The 13926-nt window shown below is 40.4% G+C and overlaps 4 protein-coding genes across 4 annotated transcripts; all 4 read right to left on the bottom strand.

The window, feature by feature from the left end:
- Positions 1–92: 92 nt before the first annotated feature.
- TM35_000062020 (uncharacterized protein) lies at positions 93–1478 on the bottom strand (the record flags this gene model as incomplete). Its single annotated transcript, XM_029023239.1, has 1 exon — positions 93–1478. One exon carries the CDS (start codon positions 1476–1478, stop codon positions 93–95), a length of 1386 nt encoding a protein of 461 aa, XP_028885263.1.
- A 1331-nt stretch (positions 1479–2809) lies between these two features.
- TM35_000062030 (putative fatty acyl CoA synthetase 3) lies at positions 2810–6082 on the bottom strand (the record flags this gene model as incomplete). The annotated part of the gene is made up of 1 exon (XM_029023240.1): positions 2810–6082. The coding sequence occupies one exon, from the start codon at positions 6080–6082 to the stop codon at positions 2810–2812; it is 3273 nt and encodes a 1090-aa protein (XP_028885264.1).
- Positions 6083–7708: 1626 nt separating this feature from the next.
- TM35_000062040 (fatty acyl CoA synthetase 2) lies at positions 7709–9814 on the bottom strand (the record flags this gene model as incomplete). The annotated part of the gene is made up of 1 exon (XM_029023241.1): positions 7709–9814. The coding sequence occupies one exon, from the start codon at positions 9812–9814 to the stop codon at positions 7709–7711; it is 2106 nt and encodes a 701-aa protein (XP_028885265.1).
- Positions 9815–11793: 1979 nt separating this feature from the next.
- TM35_000062050 (fatty acyl CoA synthetase 2) lies at positions 11794–13917 on the bottom strand (the record flags this gene model as incomplete). Its single annotated transcript, XM_029023242.1, has 1 exon — positions 11794–13917. The coding sequence occupies one exon, from the start codon at positions 13915–13917 to the stop codon at positions 11794–11796; it is 2124 nt and encodes a 707-aa protein (XP_028885266.1).
- Positions 13918–13926: the final 9 nt, after the last annotated feature.

Genomic DNA, 13926 nt, shown 5'->3' on the forward strand with positions numbered 1-13926 from the left:
ATACAAATACACACACACAAAGATATATATATTAATATATATATTAATGTATATATTATTATATATACGTATACAAACAATATTTGTGTGTATTAATTCCCCCACGACTTGGGGAGCACGACACGCGTGCCTAGACGCGGTGCCGGCTCCGCCGTGCGCATCATTGAAGTTTCGGAGTTCGTTACTTTGCGACGCACACGAATGGCGTACAGTCGCAGAGGCGGCCGGCCGATTGGTGTTGTGGTCCGCGGTCTGGTGATACTCTGCATATTCTCTACATCTCCCACAGCAGCTTTACTACTAGCGTGAGGATTATCACTATGGATAGTACGGTTATAAGGAGTACCGCTAGTACTATTATTACTTTGGATAACAGCAACTGTTTTATTAGTATTAGCATTCGTATTCGTATTACTATTAATGGATCTGTTTGACATGGACGCGAGGGGATAGCTTTCCATAGCTGTCTTTGCTTGTGTGGTGGTACGCTCCGGTGAGAGACGTCTAAACTCATCCCAGTCAATTGGAATCTCCATTGTTTGGCTGAACATTTGTTCGGTTAATTGATTATGCACACTGTCTCTTCTCGCCCGTCGTTGCATAGACTTCTGCCGCATTCGCTCCGCATGCACAGACATTGCCAAATCCACACTTTGTACTTTAAGTGCAAAGAAGGAGTCAATCAAACTGGCGTCTCGTCCCATTGTTTCACCCAGCGCAGTTCTGTCTTTCGGACTGCTGCTATTTGGATTATACTTGCTGTAGTTATTACTATTATTCATACCATCGACATAACCGCTGCTGTTGAAGCCTGTACTCTTTGAAGTGGAATTTGCCCCGCTGGTGTGAATAGTTCCCAACTCCAACTGCCGCAAACTCTCCTCACTGTTGGAAGTAACACCATACCACATCTCCACAGCCCGTTCCTGTTGTCGTTCCTTTTCTTCTTCTTCTTCTTTCAGATGTTGGAATTCTCGTTCTCGTTCTTGTTGTTGTTGTTCTTGTTGTTCCTGTTCATCGACCGTGCTGTGCGTTTTATCTTCTGGCACACAAAAGGTGGTTTGATTGTGAAAGTACGGCACTTCCATCACGCGACTGATGGTTGAGTTTGGATTGCTGCCGCGTGTGTAGATGTGTTTGCGGGGTGTGCCGCCACTCCGCGCCCGCTGCCAGTTCTCTGTTATTAACGACTGCAGGAATATCTTCTCATGCCGTGATCCACACGAGCGTGTGGGGGAAACAGCCGCCGTTCGCCAGCGGGGAAGTTCTGCGGCGGCTGCGGCTGCGGCTGATCGAATGGTGGATTGTGTGGATTGGGCGGCTGGCAGTGTTGGTGTGATGGGCGCTGTTTCATTATGGCGGCGGGGTGCGTGCCGGCGCCAGGCGGTGATGTGATCCCGCAGCCGTTGAATGCGTTCGCGTCTGTACGCCCGGTCGTCTGGCGGCGGGAGATAAAAGTCAAGTGGCGAGGCCGCCATGGATCCCACAGTTACCAGACCTTAAATATTAATAATAATAATAATAATAATAATAATAATAATAATAATAATACTAATTAATAGTAATAGTAATAATAATTAATAGTAATAGTGATAATTCGTAGTGGTGGTGATGGTGGTGTGTAGCCCCAGAGAGAGTCGTCCCTATTTCCACTAACACAGCAGCTGAGATAAATAAAAGAAAATAAAAGAAGAAAATAAAAGAGAAGATATGTAGAGATGTGTGGAAATAGTGTAAATGTGTACATGGTGAGCAGTTATTCAGTCATGGACGTGGTTCAATACAATAGAAAGAAAGAAAGAAAGAAACAAAGAGAATAAATATGGGTTGAGGTGTTAGAAAACAACGGGAAAAGATAAAAAGATATATAAATAAATAACAAAAAGAAAAAAAGAAGATAATCTTTACTTCATAAAACTCCAATGCAGTCTCTCTATAGAGGAAAAATCAAAAAAGAATAGTAAATAAGTAAAAAATAAAAATAAAAAAATGAACGTAGATACACAAGAACGTTTTTTTTTTTTTTTTTTTAATCTATCTTCCTTCATCTCTCTCATTTAAATAAACCCAATCTGGGTGTATATTCTCTTTACAAGTAACTAAACACATACAAACACACACAAAACAAACAAATAGAAGGATCTCACATGTAATAATCATTATTGCAGAACGAGGTATTTCCTCATTCTTCATTTTTCTCTTCTTGGAATCTACATCACTCCATTTCTTTCTATTATTTTTTTTTCTTCTTTTTTTTTTTTTCTTTGAGTACACGGTGGATCTTCTAGTGCTTGATGTGCTATTACAATGTGATTTATTCACATCCATCCATTCATTCATTCATCCGTCTAACTAAATAATCAACTAAATAAATAACTAACTGACGCCTTGCCTTTTGTTCAACACACACTCTTCGTATAGAGTGTGTAATGTTCTCCCACGATAAGACCGATAGTAAAAATAAAAATATTTAAATAAATAAATAAAAAGAAAAGAATAAATAAAAGAAACGCTGTATACTAAAATAAATAATAAACTAAGCAGGATAAAAAAAAAAAAAAATGGTATTTCAGGCGCAGAGAAGCAGAATAAGAATGATTTGCTCTCTGTATGTGTTCTTTTTTTTCTCACATTGACAATATCTGTACTACTAGTATCCCAAACAATACAACCATCATGTAGTGTACCATCTCTTTTTCCTCATATATATATATATATATATATATACAAACAGGAGACTCTCCTGATATGATGATGATGATGATAACAACTACTGGTATTATTATTAATATTATTATTCTGATTATTATTATTCATCCTCTTGGAATAATTCCTTAATAACATTAGCGTAGCGTTGCTCTATGGCCCGTCTGTGAATAGCACCACTCGCCGCCCGCACGCCATTCTCGCAGCTCCACACATCCAACAAAACCCGCACCGCACGCACACAATCATGCGGCCGCACCCCTCGTTCCAACGCTAATTGCACAAGTGCATTCGCAGCTCTACGGTGAAATATCGGCTCCTGCAGAATAAACGGCCACTCGGGCCATTGCGAGTTTGTGGATTCACTTTCGCAAAAGGCACGAGTGCGTCTCTCATCTGTGAGCACAAGTGCCACAATGTAGGAGCGGTGTGGGTGGACGAGCACACATACCCCGGCGGGGGTACACAGTGGGTGTTGACTATATACACCCTCCAATGCCTCGAGATCAATACACTCGCCACAGGCATTCTTCGCGATATTTTTAATGCGGGCAATCACACGCAAGGCGCCGTTGCACTGCAGCTCGGCAATATCACCGGTGTGCAGCCAACCATCGTGATCAATCACACGTGCCGTCTCGCCGGACTGTGCGTAGTAGCCAGACATCAACGTTGGGCCACGCAACAGTATCTCACCACTGGGCCACATACTGCAATTATCCCTATTGTTATTAACACTATTATTATTATTATTATTATTATTATTAACACTATTATTAATATTATTATTATTAATGGTATTACGGCTATGTCGCCAGGGCCCAATATCCCGCAGTTTCATCTCCACACCGCCGAGCAATCCACCCACACATTCCCGCTGCGGATCCCACATAAACTGCAGCGTCCCACACCCCGCACTCTCCGTGAGTCCATATCCCTGCAGAACCGCAGCTCCACACACAACCTCAAGGAACTCTTGCGTCTCTGCTCGCAATAAAGCCCCTCCGGAAATAATCGCCCGACAACGTCCACCAAGAAATGCACGTGATTTGTTGAATACCGTCTTGTTGAGAAAAGGGGTTTCAAGACAGCGTAGAATAGCACGGCGACGCTCAGCATAGGCAACATTAAAAACATGAAATAGAAATCCACTAGAGGGCAAAGTACCTTCTAATACTCTTCGTAGTTCATTAAGAATTCGTGGAACGGCCATGAAAACAAGTGGATTAAATTCACACAAGTCACTCTGTGGAGAAATCGTAGTATTACGTGGACGCTGATATAATGTGAGTGGAGTACCGTAGCATACAAGATAACCACGATGTAAAAATACGTTTGTAGCAATAAACTCCATAATATGAGACATGGGTAAATAGGATAAATATGTAGGGCGTTCTTCTTCCTCTTCTTTTTTTCCCTTCTGTTTATTTAGGATTGTATTATTTCTCTTATTGGGTTTTCTATCTGTGTAGATGGAAGTATGAGGGAGTTGGTAATCCTCATCTATCTTCATAATATCCAGACGTTCCTGGTACGTTACTACTGAAGCCTTCAGTGCACCATGAGAAAGCATAACACCTTTTGCATCTCCACTCTTGTACATCACTAGTGCTAATGTAGATAAATTCGTTGGAAAATGCAGTACCGAGTCATCCTCATCTTGCTGTTGTTGTTCTTGTTGTTGTTGTTCCCGTTGTTGTTGTTGTTCAATTGTGCAGGTCTCTTCACCTCCACTTATAGTTCTTGATAGTGTGTTTGTGGACGTCTCCGGTGCTGATGGGAATCGGCTGTGACGATCCTCCAGTGATTGTTTATCTCTACACGTGCAAGAGTAAATACCACATCCACATCTACATCCATCCACTTCATTCAACTTTGTCCGTGTAGTTAAAGGAATATATGATCTCTTCATGTCTATTGTGGGCCACACAGATATCGCATTGTTTGCACTATGGCTTCTTCCTTGTTCACTTGTATAGATGGATACTAACAAAGGTGCAGCATTGGCCTCACCACCACTGGCGTGAAAACGTTTGATTTCACTTTCCTGTTCTCGTCTTAATCGACGCTCTTCTACACGTGCGGCTGCTCGCCGTCTCCACTCCTCACGACCGCGTGTGAGTACATTTTCCCAAGTGAGTACTATAGTCTTATCTGCTGCAATCGTCTCACCTGTTACCGTGGGATGACCTTCTCGCGATGATTTCCCTATTTCTTCCTCTTCTTCTTTTTCTTTTTCTTTTTCATCTTCTTCTGCTGTCCTTATTGTTGGTATAGTTATTCTCTCTAATGATGGTAATGATGATGACCCTAATGTGGATGTACTGTTAGCGGCTCCCTCACTGCCCTGCTTGGGAGTATCCATCACAATAAACACAGGCATTTCCCGATCTCTCTTTGCTGTGGCTGCGAATATAGTTTGTAATTGCGGTAGTGCTGTGCGATTACAAATCAACGCAGACAATTTCACTTCCGCCGCTACACGCATCGCAGCTCTTTTATCATCGCCCATCACAACAATCACACAACTTTGAGACCACGCAGCGTAAGAGACCACAAGCCACTCCCATCGTGTTTTCTCACAAATACCAATCATCGAACCCTGTGCGAAACCAAGTGATCGCAGACCACAACCAAAGGCCACAATACGTTCCCATAACTGTGCATATGTGCGATATCTTGTTTTCTCCATTGTAATAAACGTCCGGTGATGTACTCTCTCATCACGATCATTCACATAGTTATTATTATTATTATTATTATTATTATTATTATTATTATTATTATTANTATTATTATTATTATTATTATTATTATTATTATTATTATTATTACCCTCATCGTCAAGAGGTGTGATGGAAGTTGTAGCAATAGAACGCCACGCCACTACTCTCTCCTTCCGCCGTTTAATGCAGAGATCCCGCAAATCCTTCACCAGCGGTGAGAATGGCGCCCCATCATCGTTTTGATACTTTCTAAACAATGCCTCACTACTGAGGAATTGCGTCTGTGGTTCACGGAAGACTGCACTCTCTTGCGGAACATTAGAATAGCCGTTATCTGCCAAGTCCTCTTCTTCTTCCTCTCCTACGCAGTAGTCGCAATAGCAAATACCGCCGTCATCATCATTATCACCATAATCACATGCGGTGTGTACATTCCCATTTGGCTGCGCGGCTGAAACAAACCGCCGTCGACTGTACTGTTCGCCGCCGGAGACATTAACACTTCCCCGCGCACGGCGGTGTGAGTGATCTGTGTAGTCCTCAGGCAGTGGCTGCAGCAAGAGGCCGTGACTGCGTGTTTGAACAGCGGCCGCATTGGGAACGAGTGAGTATTCATTCCGTAGTTTCAGAAGGGCAAGAACAGCGTTCATTTGGACACGCTGTGGGGATAAGATATAGTCAGTTCTGCTCCCTTTACGCAATATGTAAATAATAATAGTAATAGTATATGTGTCCTTCTTGTTGATGCTCTTTTCTCGTTTTTCTTTTCGTTTTTTTTTTTTTTTTTCTTTTGTTTGATTCCCGTTCTTTTCTTTTTCCTTGATTTGTTGTTGATATCAGATATGTAGCTTTGTATTTACTTATTTCTCTTGAATGGTGGAGAGAAGGGGGTGGTATCCTCCTCGCCTAGTAGAGGATAAACAGAATAAGTCAGTAGATAGATATATATATAGAGAGAGAGACATAGAGAGATAAAGAAAGAAAGAAAGAAAGATAGACTCTGAGCATCTATAGAGAGAGAGAGAGAGAGAGAGAGAGAGAGATCCCATCATCAAGAGTAATAACAGTAAAGGAAAAGAACAAAAAAAAAGATGTTAACCGTCACAATAGCAGCTTTAACAATAAAAATGATACAATGACGAGGAAAAAGGAAATGATGTTTAAAAAGAGTGATGCAAGGACCAACCATTTTCATTCATTAACATAGCCCTAGAAAAAAAAAAAAGAGAGAAAACAGTAGAAATAATAATAATAATAATAATAATAATAATAATAATAACTCTTGTTTTCAGTAAACACCTTATTCTGACGTTTTCAGCAAATTTCCTGAGTCCCTCTCCTAAAACACATGGCAATAGAAAGAGTTGGGAGAATGCGTAAACAGTCCCCTACAGAAATGAAAAAAAAAAGAAAAATAAAAAAGAAAAAAAAAAATCTTGCAGAGTAAAAGAGAAAAAAGGGCCACCAAGACCCAAAAACTCCTTTTTTTTCTTTTCTATCCTTTGCTCTTCCTTTTCGATATTGCTTTTCTCACGCGCACATGTTTCCCATTATTCTGTTGATCCTCTAGTTACCGTTTTCACCGCCAGAGAAATGTATGGCGGGATATAAACAACACATTAGTACGATACAGAGAGATTTACAGAGAGACTGAGAGAACAAGCAATATAATAATAATAATACTAATAAACACATAATAATAATAATAATGATAATAATAATAATAATAATATAATAATAAGAATGCAGAAACAGAATAAAAAAGAGACTCATGAACCCAAAGGGAACTTAAATTCGAAACACCCAAGATATCAAATCACGACTGGGTGCAATTTTTTAAAAAAAAAAGTGAAAACAAATATCCAGTACTCTAAAGCAGAAAAAACAAAACAGAATAGGTGCAAAAACATAGATATACTCACAAATAGCTTTATATATCACAAGAGCGAGAAAAAAAGCAAAAAAAAAAAAGAATTTGAGTCTGCACAACCCAGAAGGATCCTACACAAACCAAAGAAAAAAAAAAAACGTTGGCAAATCAGGTTTTATCCTATTCATCATTATTTATTTTCGCTTCCGTGGAATTCCTCTTCCTCTATTAAAACAAAAAACGACAGTTTCTCATTGTACCCTTTAACATTGATTCTCTTTGATGCTAAGCAAGGTAAGGTAAGGTAAGGTAATGCAAGGCGAGAGAGAAAAAAAAAATTAAATGGAGCACCAAGGAATATAGTCCAGTATATATATATATATATATATATATATATATATAGATCTCATGGATCCTGAAATAATTCCTTAATAACATCGGCATATTTTATATCAATCACGCGACGTTTTAATTTCCCAGCGGCTGTTAAAATTTCATTTTCAGGGGTCCATTCATCGCTGAGAAAACGCACATGACGCACACACTCAAACTTCTGTCGATCCGCCAAACGTGCCGTTGCCTGCATAGACTCTGTTGCCTTGCGGCGAAATACTGGATCGTATAGAATCTCAGGATAAGTACCTGTGATACCATGTTTCTTTGCAAAGTCCATCGTCTTGGACTCATCTGTTAATGCCAGTGCGCAGATATAGGATTTGTCTGGTTGGACGAGCACACAAACACCATTAGGCATACACAATTGATTATGTGCATACATAGATTCCAGTGCCTCCATCGCAATGTACTCTCCCAACACATTCTTTGCCAATGCCTTTACACGGCCCACAATACGCAAACACCCATTTGGAGCGATACTACCAACATCTCCTGTGTGGAACCATCCATCCTCATCAATTGCCTCACGTGTGAGGGCCTCCTGCTTGTAGTATCCTTTAAACAGAAAAGGACCCCGCAGTAAAATCTCTCCACGGGGTTCTGGCCTGTCTGTGTGTTTGTATCCCTCCACATCCAACAACTTCAACTCCGCCATTGGCTCCATCTGCCCAACGGTGTTTACGTCCATATCGCCCCGCCGCTGAATGCCGCCCACACACACCGTCTCTGTGAGTCCCCAGCCCTGTGAAATGGGGCCAAACACAACATTCACAAAGTCTTGTGTGGCGTCACTGAGAGGACCACCACCGGAGAGAACAATGCGGAGATTACGACCAAGAATAGCTCGTGCAGGGGCAAATACTTTTTTATTCCAAAATGGCGTTTCATATCCTTCTTTTAATGCCTTTAGTCGACTTATATACGCATGATCAAATACAGAACGTTTGAGCGAACCAACAGGTGGTAGATTTGCCTGAACGGCTTTCATAAGAGTATCGTAAACACGTGGAACACCAATGATGAATACGGGATTGAACTCCTCAAAGTCACCATGTGGACGGGCCGTAAGTTTTGTTAACGTTCGTGGAGTTCCAAAACAAAGTAAAGCACCACGAGAGGAAAAGATACTCATCACTGAAAATTCCATAATATGTGCAAGTGGGAGATAGACACAATAGGTTTCTCCCTTTGTGTAGGGACCAACATTATCCAATAAACGAAAAGATAACCCCTTCACACCAGCGGATACAGAACCATGTGAGTGCATCACCCCTTTAGGGTTTCCTGTAGTTCCACTTGTATACATAATAAATGCAATGGCATCATTATTATTGGGTGTTTGCATTGGAATGCGATCCCCAGCGGCTCGACCCAATTCCACCACTTCTGTCCAAGGAACTAAACGACAATCTTTGGCATCAAAGGAATTGGGTAATGTCCCATTGTAAATAATAACAGCCTGGGGAATCGTACCTTCTGACATGAATTTCACAAGCCAAACAACATTCTTCGCATCGCAAATAATTCCCTCACAAGAAGTTTCTTTAAGTGCGTAGGCCAATGCCTCTTCTCCGAGGTTTGCATACACCGTAGCCGCCGTCATATTTTGGGACCATATACCGTAAATAGTAGCCAACCACTCCCATCGAGTTTCTTCGTAAATAGCCACATTAGCATTCTTTGAGATACCAAGTTCTACAAGGCCTCTTCCAAAAGAGACAATGCATTCCCATAACTCTTTACAAGTCATGTACTCTGTTTTCTTAAAATACGTCACAGTCATCTCCTTTTCTTTCCCTGTGTTCACATCCTTCATTCTTTCTGTTGCGATGCGGTCAATAGGGCGGTAAGCGAGTATATTTTCTGATGGATCTCTGTTGCATATCTTCTCAAATTGCTGAAAGAGATTAGGCCCATTATACGCATCTTTGGCGATTTTTTTGTTTTCCTCTTCTGTTATTCCGCTGATGCGGTAAATAGGGGATGAATTGGGAGTCTCTGTACCAGCGACCGGGATGTTCAGATTTCCAATAGCACGGAAATTCTCCACATCGGGGTGAGGAATAACAGAGTAACGATTTCTCGAGTCCAACAAAGATACAACACAGCCACCCATGATATTGATGTTTTATTTATTTCGCTATTTGCTCTCTCAGTCTCCTCAACGTATTTGGCTTCTCTTCTTGTCTGATGACTCGCCAATTTCGTTTGGAGACGTACCTATACCTTCCCTTATATGAACAGATCAACCGTATGGAAGTAAGAACGGATATAATATATAAACTTCTTTTCTTCTTCTGCTATTTATTTGATTGCTCCCCTCACTTTACTACGCAACGATTTCTACCGTTCCTCCTTTTTTTTTTTTCGTTTTCCTTTTTTCCTTCTTTTTTTCGTGATTCTCAAACTTCTTTCACCTTAATGATGATCGTCTCTTCAATTCCCTTTTATCAGTCTCTATTTCCCTTTGATATATATATATATATATATATCAACCGCTTGAGTTTGTAGTACCTAAGCGTGTATATGTGTTCTCATGCGTGTGATCGCAATGTGAATGTGAAGTGAGAAAAAAAAAAAATAATAAAAGAAACGAAGTCAAACAAATAAAGAAAAACAAGAAGAAAAAAAAAAAAAACGGGCCAAGAAAATGAAAAAACAAAAAACAAAGAAGAAAACACAAGAAAAATAGAAGAATAAATAAATAGTCTCAGAATCAGTAGTAGTCATAATAATAAATAATAATAATAATAATAATAATAATAATATCGTCATAGATTGCGTTTCTGTGTATGAGGGGGAATTTACCCTCAAACAAGGAAAAAAAAACGTCAAACACATCCACTCACATTCATATTAAGAGTTTACGGGGGAAATATGGTAAACAATCTCAATATGCAGTCATGAGAGAAAAAGAGAAAAAAAAAAAAGAAAAAATGAACGATCACCAAAAGAAGTAAATAAATAAAAAAAGAGGATTGTCAAGTACGCTTTCAGTAATGTCTGATGTTTCACATCAAGAAGGAAGAAAAAAAAAACAAAAAATTGTTAGAATACGACAGAAAGGAAAAGTTGCAGGGGCAATAAAACAGCTGTAATGAGATAGAGAGAGAGAGAGAATGAAGATATGAAAATCATAAAGAAACAATTATATATATATTATCTCAATAATACACAGAAATATACACTTAAACATAGAGAAACACTGTAATGTAATGTATACTTACAGTTATTCTTCATCCATGCAAAGTATATCTACATTACCTCTTTTTTCTTTTTTCTTCTCTTCTCTTCTCTTCTCTTCTCCTTCCTTCTCTTCTCTCTACTCGCTATCTGTCTATCCCCTGGTACCGCAGAAGTACTGCGGAGGCCACGGTGGATAGCCGCCACTCAACCTGAACGAGACGAACAAAAAGAGCATCAATCACCACAACAATAACAACATATATATATATATATATATATATATATATATATATATATATATATATATATATATATAATAACAACAATAATAATAATAAATAATTCACAGAAGTAATATATCAACGTAAAAAAAAAAATATATATCCCTTTGACCAAAAAAAAAAAAAAAAAAAAAAAAAACGTGGAAAACGCCACTGAAAAAAATAAAAAACACACACATACAGAGTTTCCTCTTTTAGACAGCAGAAAGGGAAAATAAATAACAGCAAATCACAACAAAACTGAACTTTTACACGGCGACTATAGCGAGAAGAGATGCGAAAAAAGCAGAAAGGAGTAAACAGTAAACAATCAAACTTGTGCCCACACTTTTCTTATTCATTAAACTCACACCTAAAAAAAACCCTCAGCGCAACAGCATGTCTTGCACACTGCTACACCTACAATCATCAATATACCACCACCATTCGCAGAGAAACAGCCAAAAGAAGAAAAAAACAAACATTTCATATATATATATATATAATTCATCTGATAGCTAAGAAACTCGAGCTCAACCACACCAAATAAACAAAAAAAAACTCTTTAAACTGTTTTTAGCAGCACCTCCCACAAATCGTTATTCTTTTTTACTTTTCCTCTCCCTCTTCCTCCTCCCTCTTTCTCTCTCTACTCATCGAGAAAGAGTGACCGGATAATATCACTGTATTTTGCATCAATCACACGACGTTTTAATTTCCCAGCGGCTGTTAAAATTTCATTTTCAGGGGTCCATTCATCGCCGAGAAAACGCACATGACGCACACACTCAAACTTCTGTCGATCCGCCAAACGTGCCGTTGCCTGCATAGACTCTGTTGCCTTGCGGCGAAATACTGGATCGTATAGAATCTCAGGATAAGTACCTGTGATACCGTGTTCCTTTGCAAAGTCCATCGTCTTGGACTCATCTGTTAATGCCAGTGCGCAGATATAGGATTTGTCTGGTTGGACGAGCACACAAACACCATTAGGCATACACAATTGATTATGTGCATACATAGATTCCAGTGCCTCCATCGCAATGTACTCTCCCAACACATTCTTTGCCAATGCCTTTACACGGCCCACAATACGCAAACGTCCATTAGTAGTGATACTACCAACATCTCCTGTGTGGAACCATCCATCTTTATCAATTGCCTCACGTGAGAGGGCCTCCTGCTTGTAGTATCCTTTAAACAGAAAAGGACCCCGCAGTAAAACCTCTCCACGGGGTTCTGGCCTGTCTGTGTGTTTGTACTCATCCACATCCAACAGTCGCATCTCACACGCCCGCTCCTGTTGTCCGGCCACGACGGGCTCCATATCTCCACGCAGTTGTTTCGTCCCCACACACACCGTCTCTGTGAGTCCCCAGCCCTGCGCCATCACACCAAAGATCACATTAAGAAAAACTTGCGTGGGTGCACTCAACGGCCCACCCGCAGAGAGCATCACACGCATACGACCCCCCAACATACTGTGAAAGGGATTAAACACCAACTCATTCCAAAATGGGGTTTCATTTCCTTCTTTTAAGGCCTGTAGACGTTGTTGAAAGGCGTGTTCAAAGATACGTCGCTCAAGAGTGCCACGCGGGGCGAGTTTCGACTCCACCGTTTTCTTAATAGTATCATAAATGCGAGGCACACCAATGGCGAAAACGGGTTTATACTCCGTAAAGTCTCCATGAGGTCGTGCGTATGTGTCCAGTAAAGTGCGGGGACTACCAAAGCCAACCAGTGATCCCCGCGCAAGAAAAATGTTGACAATACCAAACTCAAATATATGCGCAAGTGGGAGATAGGCACAGTAAGACTCTCCATGTTCGTATGGACCAATAAGATCACTCACACGATCTGCACAAGCCGCCACACCGGCGACAAGAGAACCATGTGTATGCATAGCCCCTTTCGGATCTCCTGTTGTTCCACTCGTATACATAATAAATGCGAGGGAATCATTATCGGTTGAAATTCGAAGTGGTTCAGTAGAAATACGGCCGTTATCTACCACTTGATGCCATGAAATAATTCGAAAACTTCCAGGATTAAGACCTGGTGGAAGTTCTCCAAGATAAATAATAATAGCAGGAGGCATTAATTTCTCTCGCATCATTCGAAGTAAATTGGGTACATTAAGGGCATTACACACAATGGCTGCACATTCTGTTTCCCTAAAGGCATAACAAAGTGCAGACTCCCCAAGAGTTGCATACACCGTAGCCGCCGTCATATTTTGGGACCATATACCGTAAATAGTAGCCAACCACTCCCATCGAGTTTCTTCGTAAATAGCCACATTTGCATGAAAAGGAATACCAAGTTCCACAAGGCCTCTTCCAAAACAAGAAATATATTCCCAAAGAGTGTCAAAATCAATGTAGGAAGTATCATTAAGATAAGTTACATCATACATACGCTCCAGTCCATTCTGGTCTTTTAAAACTTCACGTGAAACTCGAATAAGAGGACGGTAAGCAAAGGCATTACGTTTCCCACCTTCTTCGCAAATCTTTTTAAATCTCTGCGGCATATTATCACCATAATACCACTCATGACAAAGTCTTTCATGTTCTTCTTCACTTACACCGATGCGTCTATAAATAGCCGACATGTTCTCCGTCTCTGTATTGGGAAGGGGCACGTTTTGTGTGCCGTACTCGCGAATCCGCTTAATGTCCTCGTGGGGCACCGTGCGGCGTTGATTTTCCCTGTCGAGAAGAGAAAAGACGGTGGCCTCCATGTGGCCTAAAGCCGCAGTCGTATTCATATTTTTTAT

The sequence above is a fragment of the Trypanosoma theileri genome (genome assembly GCF_002087225.1).
Source record: "Trypanosoma theileri isolate Edinburgh chromosome Unknown TM35_Tth_6_V1, whole genome shotgun sequence".
Taxonomy (NCBI): domain Eukaryota; phylum Euglenozoa; class Kinetoplastea; order Trypanosomatida; family Trypanosomatidae; genus Trypanosoma; species Trypanosoma theileri.